This window comes from Haliotis asinina, chromosome 6 (genome assembly GCF_037392515.1).
Source record: "Haliotis asinina isolate JCU_RB_2024 chromosome 6, JCU_Hal_asi_v2, whole genome shotgun sequence".
NCBI lineage: Eukaryota > Metazoa > Mollusca > Gastropoda > Lepetellida > Haliotidae > Haliotis > Haliotis asinina.
In genome coordinates, this window is record NC_090285.1 from 67648679 (window position 1) to 67668835 (window position 20157).

At 42.6% G+C, this 20157-nt stretch overlaps 1 protein-coding gene across 3 annotated transcripts in view; it reads right to left on the minus strand.

The window, feature by feature from the left end:
- Positions 1-2214: 2214 nt before the first annotated feature.
- LOC137286832 (probable cytochrome P450 49a1) overlaps positions 2215-20157 on the minus strand; it is a 49078-nt gene continuing 31135 nt past the window's right edge. For all 3 annotated transcript variants that reach the window (XM_067818843.1, XM_067818844.1, XM_067818842.1), the window contains exons 3-10: positions 11321-11546; positions 9709-9890; positions 9217-9421; positions 7358-7532; positions 6738-6901; positions 5578-5659; positions 4666-4878; positions 2215-4001 (exon numbers count right to left, since the gene is read on the minus strand). In XM_067818843.1, coding sequence (XP_067674944.1) covers positions 3882-4001; positions 4666-4878; positions 5578-5659; positions 6738-6901; positions 7358-7532; positions 9217-9421; positions 9709-9890; positions 11321-11546 — 1367 coding nt within the window. In that variant the 3' untranslated portion in view covers positions 2215-3881. The remainder of the gene's footprint in view (positions 4002-4665; positions 4879-5577; positions 5660-6737; positions 6902-7357; positions 7533-9216; positions 9422-9708; positions 9891-11320; positions 11547-20157) is intronic.

The following is a 20157-nucleotide window of genomic DNA, read 5'->3' on the forward strand; positions in this document are numbered from 1 at the left end:
AGTAGGGTATAGGAGGTTGGAAGCCAGTAGAGTGTTGTTATAACAAAGTAGATTGAAGTACAGAATTATTTTATCAAGTGATGATGTGCGAATGGGATTTGGTAGCCCTCATATCTCTGTTGATCGCTGGTTCAATCTTCATGATGTGGATTGCCTCTCGTAGCTTGCGGATTTTGTAGTCTGATTGGTTCTTTCCTAAGATTTTGATGTTGTTCCAGTTGATGGAGTGGTTTTGGTGGTCTCTGATGTGGTCGGCAATGGCTGATTTGGAGTCCTGTTTTCTGATTGAGGTCTGGTGTTCCTTGAGTCTATGGATGAGGGGTATGGAGGTTTCACCAACATAGGTGTCGCCACAGTCACATTCAATATGGTACACTACACCTGCTGGTTCTGGCTTCTGGGATGCTGTGGGCCTGCCTGTTGCTTGCAGGAGGTTGTGGATGGTGTTGCCTCTTTGAAATATTACTGTCTCCTAGCTGAATGTCATGGCTGAACTTGAACCACCTCAGTTACTGTAATTAGATGTCCACTCTCACATGAATCTAAAGGACAGTTTCCATCTGTGTTTTACTTTACAAGACCAGTTTCTAGTAAGGTCCCTTGGAATCAGTGACATTTAGGGGTCCCCTGAACCAGGGAACCTATTTAGAGATTGTAGCTTATCCCTGCCTGAACCCTTCGTTTTGTACTGCAAGATAAAACCCCGAAGTTATTAATGCAGATAAATGAGGACATCCGCTCAACTTAACTTTGACTTTCCAACGTTAACCTGTGACAAGATTGGTAGCACAGTGATTACCTCCATTTGGCAGTGTGAGATCTTGGCGTACAAGCCGGCCTGTATCGAAAGGGGACGTAACCCACATCTGAAATTGACCTGTTCTTTCAAAAGGGTATTTGACAGGGGTGACAACAGAACTACGGCTTCACTGACGTTTGGAAATTCTGTGGGTTCCAGGTCTACTTCTACCCCGAGGCCCAGAAACATTCTTGATACCCCGAAATCGTGTCAATGTATCTCCACATTCATAGAGTCTATTGGTGAATGAATATAATTATTGCTTCAGTCCTAATTAACGTCCACTCATTATGTCTACCCTACTGGAGAGTTTTAAGATCTCATGAAATGGTGTTTGTAGGTGACTATTTATATAGTTTAATGATTACATGATCTTGATAAATACGGTCGAAAAACTAGTGACTGATTTCCAAAGACCGAACATGTCTAACCTACGACTTCTCTTGAAGCGACGTCCGAGGAATGTTACTAACTCCCACATAGCAGGCTTTCTGGGATTCATGTATTAGCTCAAGCTCTGTAAACTATCCAGTGATTAATAACTTCTCACAGAATCCACATGCCATATACCGTATTACCTTCGTTTACTGTTATCCCTCTTGATATTCAGAAGAGCATGCTTGTCGTAAGAGACGACAACCGGAATCGGGTGGTCAGGCTCTGTGACTCGGTTGAAATACCTTAAAATAGTAACACTGAGAGTGTCAGATGCCTTCTTCACATCTACCAAACACACGCTCCTTCACACTTTACGTAATTTTCTGTGGCCACGGAATGTTCGTAACAACATATCAGGAGTGATGGGGTAGCCTAGTGGTTAAAGTGTTCGCTCTTCGCGAAGAAGACGGGCCGGGTTCGATTCTCCCATATAAATACAATGTATGAAACCCATTTCTGGTGTCACTCGCCGTGATATGCCTGGAATATTGTTAAAAGCCGCGTAACACCTCCCTCCCTACCCCACTCGTTGACTGCTTACGTAATTGTCTGTATTCACGGATTATGTTCTTTAAAACATGAGGGATGGTGGGATAGTCTGATGGTTAAGGGAGCACTGATGCGGAGCGATTAATGTTTCTCGAGAGCGGTCTGATGACGAAACCAAGATGCAAGTTGGTCAGCACCTGCTCCCTCGACCGTGACGGACACGGGGACTGGGCTACTGTCCACACTGGCAGAAGTTCTTCACCCTAAACGTCATGAGAAGAGCGGGATGCTCACATGCCATTTGAAAATATCCGTGGAGTTCCTTGCCTGATTGTAATAAAGTATCCCAGCAGTGTAGATTTTTCTAATATCTGGATGGCATAGTGACAGTGACTGATCCAAAATTATGCTTTTTACCTTGATATTAAACCATGTCATGTAAAGTTATCCTCTTTCGTCTTCACATAGCTTAAAATAATCTCAGCATATTTCCGCAATTCAGAGTTTTATTTAATGACAACTAGTTGGTTATTATAGTGTATCATGACGACACCTGTGTTGAACCATGGTGCCAGAAGTTTTACATAGAATTCGTTCCATTAATTGCATATTGGGTTATATTCTGTACATAAGGGGCAAGTTTCATAGCTGGGTTAAGGCTTCAACAAAACATGACGAACCAGCACCAAAGTAGACAAAGTTTGACATATCTTAATAAAACAAATCTATTAGAAAACGACTTTTCACAATGCACATCCGCAGTTTAGTGTTTGTATCAATATTTATCAGTTAGCGACGTGGTTTTTTTTTCATCTGTGTTCACACTGACGTAGACGTTGTTTTTGAATACTTCACGGGCTTATCATACATACAATCAAACACACTGAGAAACCTAAGTGGTTAATACGTTGGCGATGTTGCTCGCTCGACAGTGTGTGCAATATCTTTCAGCTGCCGTAAATGTCCCTAGATTTCACAGCGGCAGCAATATCGACAGCTTTGAAGTTGGCAGACCAGATACGATGTTGCTGATCAAGAATTTCAGACCTATAGTCTGAATCAAGTGCAGATTGAATTTTTACCCGAGTGAGATCAACGACGTGACTGAATAATGTGTTTCATGTCGGTAGTAACTTACAAAATTATCGGCGTCTGAAAACTGACCGTTCGCCAGCAAGTTAAACCGTCAGTGGCAGCTGACTGGCGGGAATTTAAAAACACTGCCTACACCTCGTAGTATCGGCTACAAACGTTGTGTAACTAAACATTGGGCAATTGTCACCCAATGTGCACGCAGTTGAGCTGATTTGGTTTTCCGGGAGTAATTCAGAGCCTCACTTTATGAGGTGGTTAAAAATTTGCACACGTAACTACTACCTCGGGGACAGTCTAGTGGTTAAAGCGCTCGCTCATCACACGTAATGAGTGAGTTTAGATTTACGCCGCACTCAGCAATATTCCAGCCATATGGCGGCGGTCTGTAAATAATCGAGTCCGGACCAGACAATCCAGTGACCAACAACATGAACATCGATCTGTGCAATTGGGAATCCATTTAGTCGCCTCTTACGACAAGCATAGTCTCCTTTCATGGCAAGCATGGTTTGCTGAGGGCCTATTCTACCCCCTACCTTTACGGGTCTCATCACATCGAAGACCCGGGTTCGAATCCTCACATGGTACAATGTCTCAGGCGCGTAGCAAGCCGGTATTTTCGTGTAAGCAGGATAGGTTGCAAAGCCTTTTATTTAGATGGTATTGAGGACTTGCCCAACCTTTTCAGCAAAATCACGTGTAAGCCAGGACGTTTTCTAAATAATGGCAGCTACGTTCCTGTGTGTGAAGCCCATTTCCGGTTTCCCCCGCCGTGGTATTGCGGTAATATTGCTAACACCGGCGTAAAACCATACTCATTCATCACTACCCCATTTATGGACATATGTATTCACGGCTGACTGGGGGATCCCTGGAATATGCACATGGATCATGTCACCGTTTTTACGTTGAGACATGAAACTATCCAAACCAACTTTAGTATCGTTGGTCCTCCATCTTGTCACCTGCTCAAGCCAATCAGCTTACAGTGTATCTGCGCCTGCGCAGAAATCTTGATTGCCAGTTCAGATTCGGCAACCTGTCTCTGTCATCCTTTGCCTTATTTTTTGCGTGGTTTGAAGTTCAACTCCAGGGGAGTTTCTTTCGTAGCAAGGATGTTGTACACGATGCTGAGCTCTTCATCTGGATTTTTTAGCGATATTTCAAACGACTGGATGATCTGAAATGTGATGAACATTTGATGTCATGAGGGAAATAATGTGTCCTTGGAAATGCTTGAAAAACATGGTATGTATCGATGTGTAATCATTCACTTAGAAACGCACTTCACTCAGTCTCTCGGCTATGTATGTAAGATCGTAAAGGCATTCCCAACAAGTCTTTTTAGACACATACAAAATTACACATCTTTCGAGAACAAACACTCTCACTGGACAAGCAACATGCAACGTTTAGCAACAGATTCTATCATCTCTGCCATAAGTACTGTAGGACACACTATAACTCACATCACTGGCCTGAAACACTATTGGCTTTCACGTACACTTCATTTTCACCCTAACGCCTCTTTCCACAACATCACTCTCTCAATGTAACATCACCGGCCTTCTACATTACATTACTCCTTCGATGCAACACCACTAGCCTTCTATCCACATCGCGATGCCATCACATCTTTCTTTCATGTAGCACACCACACCTTCCTTCGACCACATGATCCTTCAGTATGAAACAACCAAGCTTTATCTTCTACAGATCGTCTTCCTATGTAGCACAGTCACTCCTCCCTTCCATATAACGCCATCATATCCAGCTCTCCTTCACATCCATGCATCCAGTGTTACAAGGTCACGCTTTCCTTCCATATCTGAAACAGTCCATACCGTGATCAAAGCCAAGAACATCTGCTGTTCAGCAAATCTCCTCCCAGGACAGTTCCTGGCGCCGAATCCAAAAGGCATGACGATGAAAGACTGAAGATGCTTCTTTCTGCTGTTGCAGTCGTCCCTGAGCCAGCGCTCGGGGAGATAGGTCTTGGGCGAGTCAAAGTACTCGGGGCTGTGGCACAGTATGTTATGACCAAAGTGAACCTCCGTCTGAAAGGTAGGAGGAGGCTGCTGAACCAAAGACCGTTTGTATCATTGCTCTCTCAGTTCATCGTCGTCAACAGTAAGCTTAATGTCTCAAGTGCAGATGTGTCTAGACAGGTATCTCTTTCTCAGTGAATGATTAAGTATACATGTGTGCGGTCTCTTGTATAACTGACATATTTTCTGAACTAAAGTCAGTCTATCTTCTTTTATGTTTGTGATCGTTAATATTTGTCAGGTGAGTTGAATGTAGTTTGAAGTGACTTTTCTTGTGTGCATCATTCTAACCCACTGAGATTTGGATGTCCTAGAAAAGACACCTCCATGCCAGGAATTTGAATGCTGATAGCCCACTCAGCACATAATACGGATTACGAGTCGACCAGGCGGGGGAATAAGCAGAAGATTGCACTTCGCTCCTTTTTCGAGAGCATACAATACCACCGAGCCGGTTTAATGTTTGTGAATAGTTGTGTTACAGGACCTTTGCTTGATGTTCCAGAATATCCTTCCCGTATCTACTTAGTTATGTATCGGGTGTGTTTTGGGGTATACTTTGGGTGTTCAATATACCCGCACTTATATAGCGGCGGTCTGTGTTATCCACATTCAAGCACTTGCTGATTGAACTACGTTTTCAGCGACCAAGTAAGTTGTTTGCAGATATAGAAAGAATACAGCTCAATGGTTAAATGAGATTCTCACCCCTTCAGGAATGTGATAGCCGTCCAGATGAAGACTCTTCTCCATGATCCTCACAGATCCAAGAGGGCTGGGGAACGCTATTCTGCGCAGAGAGGATAAGGATATTCAACCCTGGATTGCCAAACACCACGTAAACCACACACAGTAAATCTGCCCAATATCAGATTTATCGCACAGTGAATCAGCCAAATGTCATGCTCATCACCAAGAGTGAATCAGCTCAATATCAGGTTTATAACACACGGTGACTTAGTCACGCACCAGTTGTGCCACATAGCTCACATGAGGTGATCACTTGGTATGTCACACAGTTTAGCACTCCTCGCACAGACAAGATACCGGCACTAGGCAGATACTAGTCTGGTTACGTTGTTCGGAAGACAACACAACGGGTATTAACAGTGTCAACTGTCTCGCAAATGTTATGGTCATCTCAGACAGGGAGTGACACATGTTGGGTCCCTTCAATCTAGTAAGGAAGCTCTCACAGCAGGTGGAATGCCAGATTCACCTGACGTATGGTTCTTTGTCTCTCAAGACATTAACCATTAGCATTCAAGACAGTGGATCACTCCCAAAACATTCGTTACGGGTTTCATCTCACATGTTTAAACACTGTGAACTAAAAACTAAACCACAACCATAATGTTGCGCAATCGTTTAAGATGGCAATGAACTGTTTCTCAGCTGGGCCAGAGCCAAATGTTAAAATCCCAGACTCGATCCTTGGTTCGTCTGCACCAGACGCTTGTTAATGAATATCATCAAATTGGTGGATTAAACCACAGACCCTCGTATCTTTGCGAAAAGTATTTGTAAAACTCTATATATGAAAGTTGGGATGAACCCCGACACGACATGCTCCACAGTACAATATGAAGTGTTTTGCGTCGGGGGGCATCTATAAAAACACTGGGACTTGTGACGCCAAAAGCTGACATCAAGTTATATCCTGTCACAAACGAAGTTTTAACACTATATAACAAATTCCGTCTGTGACAGGACACCCTGATGGCAGTTTTAGGGTTATAAACCCCAGTGTCAAATACAATATTTTAAAAACCTTTAATCCTCGAAAGATACGCGTACCTCTGGATTAAACCGCCACTATCAGGGAGCCGTTAGAGAACCAAGTCTGAATGTAGACATGAACCACTAACCTATGCCCTTCCTTAACACAGGCCTTAAGATACGGCATGTGTGACAGAGACGTGGCGTCGACCTTCCCGGTGCCACACTGGGAGATAATCTCTTGGTACAGAAGTTCCTGCTTGTCACGATTCTTCGCCAGCAGGAACAGGGACAGGGACAGAGATTTAGCAACCTGTAACATGCGTCACTGTATATTCTAGAGGGTAAGATAGAAAGTTTTAGATATGCTGGTCTGAATGCTTCGCTCACATGCAACATATTCACATTTCATTAAGACTTTTTACTGCAAGAGACGAAGGCTTCAGCCACATTATATGTATGCAAGACTTACATATTTGTATAAATCAAATTCTTGAAGACCATGTGGCTTCTAGTTTCAGACAGAATACATTTCGGTCACCGTTCTCTTATTGGAAAAATCCATGGAGATGTCTTTTCTAGGACATCCAAACAATTACTAACGTATGAGGCTGTGTGCGTGTGCGTGTGCGTGTGCGTGTGCGTAAAGCCACTTTTGTTTATTATTAGGTCAGCTCTTATTGGTCCTTTACAGACCCTTAAGAAAGAGTGTCTAAAATGAACCAGTTCTGAAAGTAAAGTGACCTTAATACGTCAATACAGTACTTACATTCTCCGTGGCTACTGTGAAGAAACTTGACATGATGCGGAAACAGGCTTCCTTCGGAAGACGGTCATCATTGAGGAGAGCAAGCAGCAGGTTGGGTTCGTAGGGGTCCAGTGTCCCCTTGGCTTTCCTCTCACAGAGCTCTCTGTACATACTTTCCACATACACCAGACCAGTCCTGGAATAAGAACAATAACAGTATTTACAGGCCACTTTTTCCGAGAAGATCTGGGGCATAGCTATACCGTTTGTAATTCTATGGAAGTGAAAAGTTTCAATGGCAAAACCTAAATACTAGTACGTATTACATATCATCGTTAATACCATCAAAGTGATAGGGCTAGACTACGCTTATAGTGTTCGTAATCAGAAGTGGTTTTGGATAAGGTTAACAATTTCATGTCTTTTTCTTCAAAGGCAAAATGTATTCATATCTTTTACATTGCCAGCAGTGCAAATGGAGACCAAGAAATAATTACACGCATTGCCTCTGTAGATCCCGACATAAACGAGAGGGTGTAACGGTCTGATCTAAAACATTTGTCTCATCTAGCAACAGGTGGTTCAGCCCACCTTAGGTGATTCTGTAGAAGTACTTTGGTGGTCTAATACAAGCTTGCTTTGTTTGTAGCCTTCAAGCCACTTAACGGTATGCGGATACACAATCGTTGTGTTGTCCACTTTATGACAGAGAGATGACTATCTATCAGGTTGTTCAAGGTTTCATTTGTCTGCATGTTAAGTCGATTGACGGTATCACGTCGCAAATGCATCTTTATATCTTAAAGTCATCATTACAAAAATACGGCCTTGGAAATAAAATCAATGTTGAACAAACATGTTTTATTAAAGCACACGTCTACAGAAAATGTCTGTCACTACAACACTACATTTACGTGGCTCGAACAAAGGCTTTCCGTCAAACTTTCTGTTGATAAATCTATTGCGATTACCTTAACGTACTTTGAAGTAAAATATGATATTACGGTGCCAAGTAAATTCTTACAGATGGCAAGTGAACTGGGTGGGGTTTATCTGCGCTTTGTCAATAACTGTTCTCTTTCACGATTGAAAGGTTTAAACCACAATGGCGTTGTACAGAACAATCGTAGCGTTTACGACTTTCAATTTCAGTTCAATTTCAATTTAAGGTATGGTGAGTTACGGTCACCTTAGCGCTCAGCTGGGGCTCGTTCCACACAGTGATGATGTTAGCGCTGACGTGGTCGTATCGCCATTGCTGTAACATGGCCTTGCGATCATTGCTGCGTCAAGATCGCTTTGCGGAACTAACTCAGGGCCCCGTTCCTCAACGGGATCGTAGTGTTACGACAGTCGTAAGTCTATGTTAAAATATGGGAGTAACGATCATCTTACGGCTACGATCGTTTTGTGGAACGGGGCCCTGGTCGCATGCGCAAAAGGTAGAACACCCATGCAACTATGTCGTCTAAAATACAACCGAAAACAAGAAATGTGAAAAACAATTAGAACTTCACACCATCTGTTAAAAACTGAGGACCTGAGGACTCAGTCTAACATCGGACTCCATCTGTTTGTCTCGTCCATGCGATTCCGTTTCATCGGTTGTTGATATAAAGCCAGTTGACGATATACATGTGAAGTGAAGAATGGGATCTGGTTGATAATCGGATCGACATAGAGGACTATGTCTACGTGGCCGCCATGTATAGTTAGACAACCTTTATCCGAACAGAGCTGTTTTCCTCAAAATATGTTCGTGTAGTGAAACGTTCGGTTTGCTGAAACAAGTTGAGTACACCATGCTGCAGTAGCATTACTGTATATTACCATAGATAAGCCGAATTTTGTAAAACGACAATGCAGCCTTAAGAACTTACTTCTGTATATCGCCATACACCTTTTCAAATGTCCGGTACATTTTACTAGGGTAGTATTTGAAGGAAGGGAAGGTGTAGAAGCTCTGGGCCACCAGCGACAGGAACTGCCGTATGCTGTATAACATTTCCTCTTGTTTCTGTGTCATAGGCAAACCCTGACTGTCAAGGAATCCTAGTCTGACGTTGAAGCAGAACAACCCTGTCGCTGAAATGAATGGAGCAGAGCAAACATCATGTTTTCAATTCTATACATTCTTTGCCAAATGGAAATTTGGTATGGACAAACCTAGAGACAGAAGGGGGAAGCTATTTCTGCCAGAAACGGATGGTGGGTGAGTGAGTGAGTGAGTGAGTGAGTGCGTGAATGCGTATAGGTTTACTCCATTAGCAATATTCCAGCAGTAGCACAAGGGACATCGGAAATGACCTTCACACTTTGTACTCGGGTCTTCGGTGTGGCCAGCATCTGACTATGACAACAAAGAAACTCACATTCTGCCGTGTATCTGAAAAGAAGCTTGCTCATGTCGTCGACGTGAAGTTTCTGTGATATGATGGTGGAGACCATGTCGTCTGCGGCGTCCCTCTGGGAAGGAAGATACTGTGCAACAATGTGCGGCTTCATCGCACGGTCCTGGACGGGCTTCCGTAGGTCGTACCAGTCCTTTCCCGAACTGAAATTAATCCGTTTAACTGAACAGGTTGTTCACTTTACACGTTCATACAATATGGGCGAGTGAATAAGAGGAGGTTAAGTTGATTCAAGCTACATTGGAACAAAATGGACTCTAAGCTCTTGCACTGCCTCTCGGTTTGGGCACAACAGTGGTTAATATACTTCTGAAATAAAGTAACTGGCTCAGGAAATCTGTCACAACACGAGCGACACGTGGACGGGCATTATCTTGCTAAAATGTGAAATGTGTATATGAGACTAGTGATCTCATCCCCGTAATGGAGACCTGTCGGATTGTCACTGACAATGACAAGTTGTGTCCAACCATGATATGTGATTTTCAAATCATCCCAATATTGTCTGAAGATTACTGAAGATGCTGCCTGCACCAGGCAAGACGTGCCTGTCGATGACGTTGGGCCAAATGGGACGTATTGTAGGGGGTCGGGATCGGAGTACAAAGTGACATCAAATGCAAAAGTATTTCGCTTCATGTTCAATTCGACACATTTTTATAACTGTTCAAATAAACTGTTGCATGCAATTTTATGTCATGCAAAGTTACATTTTCTGCAGGATACTTGGATTGAGTCGAACATTTTGTAAATGTACTGTAATCGATCGCCTTGTAAAGTATTGTAGCGTTAAAAGATTTTACCAGGGTTTCAAACAACGCTTGTGCGCCGTGTAACGCTCTAATTGCTGCCATGGACCACATCACCCCCCGTTTGCATTTGCAGAACTGTGATTCTCAGAAAGAATGTTGATATGAAGTGTCAACTGTATAATAACTTTGTCGAGACAGTCAGCGGATGTTATGCCTTAGCACAAACTGTATATATTGAATGGCACCATGGCATGGCTGTTTCTATGAGCGTCTTCGCCATGCATGTTGCTTTGACCCATGGTCCGCCTATGATACTTATACAAGCCTGAACATGTCCAGAGAAAATGATGTTTTTCTTAAAGTTTTTGGTGAGTTCGACTAGGCAGCGTTTTCTGTCCCTTTTGGAAACAATGTGATTGGCAAGATTCAGGGAAAGCATGCTAAGTATGCGGACCTCGCCTTTGAAATGTCTCACTTTCATCCCAAGTACACTGTCGTCGGGTTCCCGTTTGTTGTAGGTGCCATAGGTTTGGTACCTCCTGAAGTCTTGGCGCAGATCAGGAGAGTAGCGGGGTTCTCTACCGGAGCCCAACCCTATTGACATTTGAGGTTATGTAGGAGGCTGCAGTGTTGAGGAGTCTCCATGTTCACAGGGACGTTCATAGTGCATTCGACAAGGCATCGCTTCTTAGGAGAAGTCACATTGGCTCTCTTTGGTATTTGTAAAGTAACCCCGTGCGTAAGCCGTCTGACTATGCCAGTACCATCAACCTCTCCCTCTACTGTATAACGTTTTAGCTGTGAAATATATTTATACTTACAGCTGGCTGATTGTGGGCGCGTTTCCTGACCTCTTGGAGTAGACGTCAAGTAGGGGCATACTGGGACGTTTGGGATAGCGTCCTTCATGACGCATGGCGGCTTCAATGAGAGTGGGATCAAATAAAAACACGGCCCATGACGACCCCTTCCGCATTTTAACGATCTTCCCATATTTTCGATGCAGGTCTTGGAACAAAAGGTTCAGCTTTTCCGGGCGAAAGTTTCCTGAAACATAAGCTTTAGTTTAGAAAACGACAATTTAAATGAGTTTCATATAGTTTCCATAAAACTAAAATGGTATTTATGATGTGTTTTGTCGTTGCCAAGCTACCACGTTATTTTTAATCAGCCTGGGATTTGAGGGTCTGCACTGCGACTCCATGGGTGTTATTGTCGTTCGTTGGTCATGGTGCCAATTTGTGGCATCCAGACGATTTACACATTACTTTGGAACACTACAGGGTAGTGCGTCCTCAATATTTCCATTTTGGAAAACCTACACGAATCGCTTACTCCATTCTCGTGATAACTGCGATCTCTGTTTGATCTCTGTCATTTCAGAGCTAAGTACGGCGTCTTGTGTAACGTAACACAGCTACATTATATTGGCATCGACTTCCACGTAATGGCGAATCGACATTTCGCTGAATATCATGCATGGCGTGAAATCAATCAAGGTCATGATAATTACCATTTGGAGAAAAACCCAATAGAAGCACGTGTGTGCTGTCGACAAACCCCAGCAGAGGCACGTGCAACTATGGTGCCTGTTAACCCCAATAGAGCCATGAGTATGGTGTCGACAAACCCCAATAAAGGTGTGGGTTGGGTGCCGACAAACCCAGAACCACCCCGACTACGACATTTTTGCCTAAGGTTCATAGGCAAAGTAGATATTTGGTCTGACCCATTATTGATTAGTTACCGGTGTACAAGCTGGAACAATGCTTATGGTAACGGCAAACAACATCCGTCAATAAATGTGAGGCTATTGTTCATGTCATAACAAAACAACGCTATTTAGTTTTGTCATAGTCTGTTACCACACAGTTCCTCTCAGACAATACGTGTGCGGCTGTGATTTGCTTTCATGGGTCAATACTCTCTATACAACTCCTGTTATGACGCTGTCTCGGCCACCTGTAAAGTGGATCAAACCCTTTGGATAACCTATAATAGTCCTGTGATTTTGAGTATAATCTTTACAAGAGACCTCGGTTGGAAATCGGATTTGGAGCTTATGAACAAATTCAGGTGGCATTGCTGCTGTGAACAATAATTTGAATCAGGACATGAAATGTCTGAAAGTCTGATATGACTAAAATATTCTTTTCCCCCAAACTAAACTATTTTTCTTGCATACCTTAATACTGGGAAGTCCATATTTGGGGACCTCTATACACACAGGAAACAATCCGTATGTGTGCAGCGTCCGTGGTTGTCGTGGGGAATAAACCCCACATGAAAAGGCGAAATAAAAAAGACACCAGGATATATGGCAGCATTATTATATACATCTAAATGGTCGATGGCATGTGAGAACACATGTGGATATATATCCAGATGTACCATTAAGGGCTGAGTGAAAAGGCGATAGATCTACTTGTCACAGAGTGTGGAAAGAACACGTGTACTGGACTCGGTGGGCCTAAATGCCAGACGCGACATTTTACCAGTCCAGTCGTGATGATTCGTGTCATTCAGGGACGCCTTCGTGCACAGTACTCAGACTCAGCCCATATACAAGTTTGCATAAATACAATGGTTGAGAATGTGCTGATTTGTACAGTGGAAATGATAAAACAAATAACATTCATCCAACAACTGGTGGAAGTGCGGAGAACCTTTTGGAGAGAGGTAATTTTGTAGCAGGGTCACAATGACAACAGCAAGGTGAATGCAGGGTGTAAGTTCAAGTTTATTCCCAAGTGGATGGAACTGGCCAGGAATACACAATAAACCCTGAAACAATTATGGCAACAATACAACAACAATATAATAACAAACTTCAGCATGTGTGCAGAACATACATTTTACATCTATGTATACATATTCAGTACACTACATGGATGTTGATACAGCTTAGACGTATGAGCGCCCACCACATCATGTGTGCATTAAAACACTACCTAAACATAGTAATAACAAAGATTTAACTTTGGCAATATCAGGGGCGATAACTCGTGACATGACTTAGACAATGTCATAAATGATAACAGCGGTAATAGCCGCATAGCGTACAATATTTACCATAGAGCGTTAACATGGGATGATGATTCTATGTTAGAATGATATATATATATATATACACATGATGTAAACAGTACAGTTCGGCACATTTCATACCCTGCGTATGGCACGGAGGCCCGTGTTCATGCCTGACTGTCGTAGCAGACAATAGATTTATGTACGGTAGATACTGGAAATGAGATAGATTGTAAAAAGAAATAAATCGATTGGGTGAAAACTATCTATACAGACATAATGACAAGCCTTGAAAGATATTTCATACACAATAAAGGCTTATAATGGGATACTTTGCCATTACTATCGCAAAAGAAGCTGATGATACTTGGGCAATATTCATACTCAAAGTATACTCACAATGCCTCGTTGTGTTGTTATTTAATGTGATAAATGTTTCAAAGGGAACCTATTACACACATTAAAAATAGGAACTTTGCGATTACCAGCGTGAATCATTTTACGACCTCATCAAACAGGGACATTCTGTGACGTCTCAGTTAAGGTCATGCTGCGTACAACTCGCAATAAAATATAGAAATACGATTTTATTAAAGTGAAAAAAATTTTTTATTTGTAAATACCATTTTCTTTTGAATCAAGAACTTGGATTTCGGTGTAAAAAGAGTTGTTTGTGATATCTATTATCACTTTAACACGTGAAAAGTCGAAGGCTGAAGAGCAGGTCATTGTTTGAATTGGTTGATGAGACTCATGTATCGGCATGGCAAGGCTGTATGTGCTGACCTGTAAATATTCCAGTTTGGACAAAAGCAGAGATTGATATTTTGCCACCATCGCCAAAGACGAAATTTATCTAGTCTAACCACCGATAGAGCACACAGTCAGCTAATCGCATCACCCACAGGGCACACAATAAACTAGTCTAACCACTGACAGAGCACACAATCAGCTAGTCCTACCATCGACATGGCACACAATCAGTTTGTCTAACCACTGACAGCGCACACAATCAGCTAGTCTCACCACCGACGGATAGGACACACAATCAGCTAGTCCTACCACCGACGGATAGAGCACACAATCAGCTAGTCCTACCACCGACGGATAGAGCACACAATCAGCTAGTCCTACCACCGACGGATAGAGCACACAATCAGCTAGTCCTACCATCGACACGGCACACAATCAGCTAGTCTAACCACTGACAGGGCACACAATCAGCTAGTCTAACCACTGACAGGGCACACAATCAGCTAGTCCTACCATCGACATGGCACACAATCAGTTTGTCTAACCACTGACAGCGCACACAATCAGCTAGTCTCACCACCGACGGATAGGGCACACAATCAGCTAGTCCTACCACCGACGGATAGGGCACACAATCAGCTAGTCCTACCACCGACGGATAGAGCACACAATCAGCTAGTCCTACCATCGACACGGCACACAATCAGCTAGTCTTACCACTAACAGGGCACACAATCAGCTAGTCTAACCACTGACAGGGCACAGATTCAGCTAGTCTAACCACTGACAGGGCACACAATCAGCTAGTCGCACCATCGACACGGCACACAATCAGCTAGTCTAACCACTGACAGGGCACACAATCAACTTGTCTTACCACCGACTATATTCACACTATTAACTTATCTAACCAATTATAGGGCGCAGATTAATCAAATAATCTCACCAAGAGCTAGACACACACTCAGTGCTCCTAACCAACGGCAAGGTATCAGGTTATAAGTGGGATTACATTTTGTCAACTATATATTTGACTATATTGTAACAGACAAGACACACAATCAAACAACTAACCCTTTCAGTTTGCCTCTCGCATCAAACTGAGGATGGGGTCTCGCATTGCACAGTATTGATTTCATCTGTTGCACAGTATCTTACATTCCGTTTAGCAACACTACGTGACGAAAGCAGCTTGAGCCTAATCGGACAGTGATCCTGTCAACAATGACGAGGCTCATACGAAACTCCTGTATTCAAAATAGAACCTTTGAGAGAAAAGAACCATAATGTCATTAATCTGTCGGTTTTCTGGTTTTGCACTAGAAGGGCGCTGTGACCTTTGCCTAATCCCAGTATCATTCATACAGAGCAAGTGCATCCAGGTTAAATGTCACTTTGACAAATGTATCCGGGGCTTAAACAGTCCATACAAAAACTAGTTTCAGTTTCAGCACGCTTGCATTTGCAAGTAGTCTCAACGTATTGTAGGCCAAAGTTCCAGAAACCTTGATGCCTTGTGGAAGTAGATTGTGCCATGATTTGGTTACACTGGTACAGCCTTTAGTAGCCACTCTTCACAAGCTGCCTAGTTTCAGCTGGCATTCAGAGAAATCAGTATACACGTCGCCATTACTCACTAGTACGCTGGGTGGGGTGGGGACCTTTGGACTAAATGATTTTATTTGCTCGACCAGGGTTCAATTCGAGTACAGCGAGTGTAACCCATGCCTGGTGTGTAACACCGGGAGGGTGCTGGGTTGTTTGCTATAACATATCGCGACACGCAGCAACTTAAAAATTAACACAAACAGGGAACGGAAAATGATCAATTGTACAAATGCTGACAGGAATATATGTCTCCATGGCAATAGAACCACCCAGTAGAAGACCGCTGGAATATTGGTTACTGCAGCGTAAAACTCAAATCACTCATCCACTCACTTGGCAAAAATATACGAAAGTAAAGATTAGTGCCGAAGTGTTATCGTCCTGTACCATTCTCTCCGATATTCTTGACTTTTTAAAATTTGGAGCATGGGAGTGAGTTAATGACTTAGTGAGTGATTTTAGCAATATCAAACGTATACTGTGTTGGTGAAAAGCACGAGTTTGGGTGAGTGGGTGAGTGAGTGACAGTAGGTGTATGTCGCTTCAGTAATATATAAGAAGTGGGTGACACGGGACGTTGACATGACATCCATATGGGTGAGTGAGTGACAGTAGGTGTATGTCGCTTCAGTAATATATAAGAAGTGGGTGACACGGGACGTTGACATGACATCCATATGGGAATCGAATTCAGTGTAATGGATGAGTCACTACCCTACGTAACCGCAGGTGGACCAAGGAACCAATATCGGATTCGAACCGACGACAATAGGATTCTAGTTCATCGCTGCAATTCCCGTTACACAAGACCATGTGTTCGAGTTATACATGGAAGGGATGCTGAGGTTAACTGACCGAGATATAACAGTACATGAAGTTGACATCAACACTGGGCTGAGGATAAAATATTTAGCATAGCTATTTACCTGCGCTGAAGTCGGATGTAACAACCTCACAATCTCAACCTATTGGCCCTCCCACATAGAACCCAGATTCATTATTGTAATGCGAGACGTTCAGAGCAAGCAGGTACATACATCACGATTCTTTTAGAACCCGTAAGGTTCGCCAGGCTCAACACAATGTTCGGTGCAATGTTCTCTGTATTGAAGCCTCAAGTGTTCCCAGTTGGCGTGTCTGTGCATGTGCATGTATTTGGGACGCGTCCCGCCTGTGTAAGCGTATCCTTTTCTAACCATCCAGAAGGTAAGAGACAATATGACCATATTTAAACTTTCACAAGGTATAAGGCTGCATAATTGGGGCAAATACATATCTAACCTTCCAGAAGGTATAAGGCCATGTAAGCGGGACAGGTGCAAGCATATCTATCCAGAAGGAATAAGGTTATATAAGTGCGGCAAGTACAAGCATAGCTAACCTTCTAGAAGGTATATGGCTATATAAGTGGGGCAAATACATATCTAACCTACCAGAAGGTATAAAGCTATGTAAGTGGGCAAGTACAAGCGTATCCGTTCTTCCAAAACGAATAAGGCTATATAGGTGGGGCAAATACATATCTAACCTTCCAAAAGGAATAAGGCTATATAAGTGGGGCAAATACATATCTAACCTTCCAAAAGGAATAAGGCTATATAAGTGGGGCAAATACACATCTAACCTTCCAAAAGGTATATGGCTATATCAGTGGGGCAAATACATATCTAACCTTCCAAAAAGGTATAAGGCTATATAAGTGGGGCAAGTACAAGCATATCTATTCTTCCAGAAGGTATATGGCTATATAAGTGGGGCAAATACATATCTCTTCTTCCAGAAGGTATATGGCTATATAAGTGGGGCAAATACATATCTATTCTTCCAGAAGGTATATGGCTACATAAGTGGGGCAAATACATATCTATCCTTCCAGAAGGTATAAGGCTATATAAGTGGGGCAAATACATATCTATCCTTCCAGAAGGTATAAGGCTATATAAGTGGGGCAAATACATATCTAACCTTCCAAAAGGAATAAGGTTATATAAGTGGGGCAAATACATATCTAACCTTCCAAAAGGAATAAGGCTATATAAGTGGGGCAAATACACATCTAACCTTCCAAAAGGTATAAGGCTATATCAGTGGGGCAAATACATATCTAACCTTCCAAAAAGGTATAAGTCTATATAAGTGGGGCAAGTACAAGCATATCTAACCTTCCAGAAGGTATATGGCTATACACAAGGGGCAAATACATATCTAACCTTCCAGAAGGTATATGGCTATATAAGTGGGGCAAATACATATCTAACCTTCCAGAAGGTATAAGGCTATATAAGTGGGGCAAGTACATATCTAACCTTCCAGAAGGTATATGGCTATATAAGTGGGGCAAATACATATCTAACCTTCCAAAAGGTATATGGCTATATAAGTGGGGCAAGTACATATCTAACCTTCCAGAAGGTATAAGGCTATATAAGTGGGGCAAATACATATCTAACCTTCCAGAAGGTATATGGCTATATAAGTGGGGCAAATACATATCTAACCTTCCAGAAGGTATATGGCTATATAAGTGGGGCAAATACATATCTAACCTTCCAGAAGGTATATGGTTATATAAGTGGGGCAAGTACATATCTAACCTTCCAGAAGGTATAAGGCTATATAAGTGGGGCAAATACATATCTAACCTTCCAGAAGGTATATGGCTATATAAGTGGGGCAAGTACATATCTAACCTTCCAGAAGGTATAAGGCTATATAAGTGGGGCAAATACATATCTAACCTTCCAAAAGGTATAAGGCTATATAAGTGGGGCAAATACATATCTAACCTTCCAAAAGGTATAAGGCTATATAAGTGGGGCAAGTACATATCTAACCTTCCAGAAGGTATAAGGCTATATAAGTGGGGCAAGTACATATCTAACCTTCTAGACGTAGGTCGATAGACGTGGGGCAGGTATATATCTAATCTCATAGTACTTCAAGACCAGCAGTCTATGAAGATTGGTATTTTGCACCTGTATATCCTGCCTAGGAATGCATTAGAAGCTTGGTGACGTTGTAAGGACAGATCAGTTTGCCATTACAGGTGGGTCTGTTTAACAAATACCCTCCTGCCACTGAGCCTGCACTGCCCCAGTTGTGCTGCCGCTACCTTTGTAGTGAGTTGCATTGATGTGTGATCATAGTATGATGTTTTTTTCTGTGTGTATGTTCCTCTCCGAAGTCTGTTATGTACCAGTTTCTGGATACTGATAATTTCAAGTTTCGACGAGTTTTGAAAGACGCTTTGTATGCCGAGTTTGAGGACTTACCCTCCCCCATACACAAATCCATGAACCCCTGGGTCTCCTCAACATGCCCCAGTACTTATACACAACGGTCCGTCACGGTATTTGTGTTGACATTAACTGTTATGTAGGCCACTTATTTAAATGAATGCAAGTGGTATTCGTACTGCATAATTACAAGGCGTCAGTCTGATGAATGCATTATCGTCAATGCACTTAAGCTCGACTCGTCCTACTGATACATACACCGACCACAACGCACCTTGACATGCACGCTTCAGGTCCCAGGTACATAATTCTCTGCCACTTTTAAACACATATGTAAAGTCATACCAATCTGTTCACACGGTGTGATGACAGGGGTAAGAACCATACTGTTGTTACATGATTACTCCGTCCACGGTCATATATATCTTTGTGCAATTCAGCAAGATGTTACATTATCGCATGTCCCTATGCATTTAGTGATATAAGACGGGATGAATGAAATATGTTTATACCAAGTATGAGAACAAAGAAAGGGTGACTACAATGCCAGAACGTTTATGTCAGCGATACTCAACACCAACACAGCCGATAGTTTTCCCGAGTCGCTTGTAGAAGTGTGTCAGAAGGTGTCAGTTCTAAATTAAACTCTTCAGGGTGGACCATTATTTGTGTCAGTCACATTGATTTTGTTTTTCATGCAGTTGGAACGTCGGATGGCTGTTGGCAAGGAGGAAACCGCCAATGTGGCCAGTATTATCAATGTTTCATAGTCTGCGATTGTGGGTCTGTAGGACGGGTATACATACGTTAACAAGTGACTGTTCAAGGCGTCCCTAAGCAACTAGAGGAAAGCAGGACCCATTGATCGGAAACCAGGATTTACGAACGGTGATGGCAGTTACGTTAAAGCTGTACACAGCGTCATGACAGAGGACGCTGGCCTCATTGGCTGAACTTGGTCATGCTCTGTAAGAAGAGTAATGCACTCCTTCAAACCGTCAATGGGAAGCAAATACCCAGTATGCTTCGTGGGC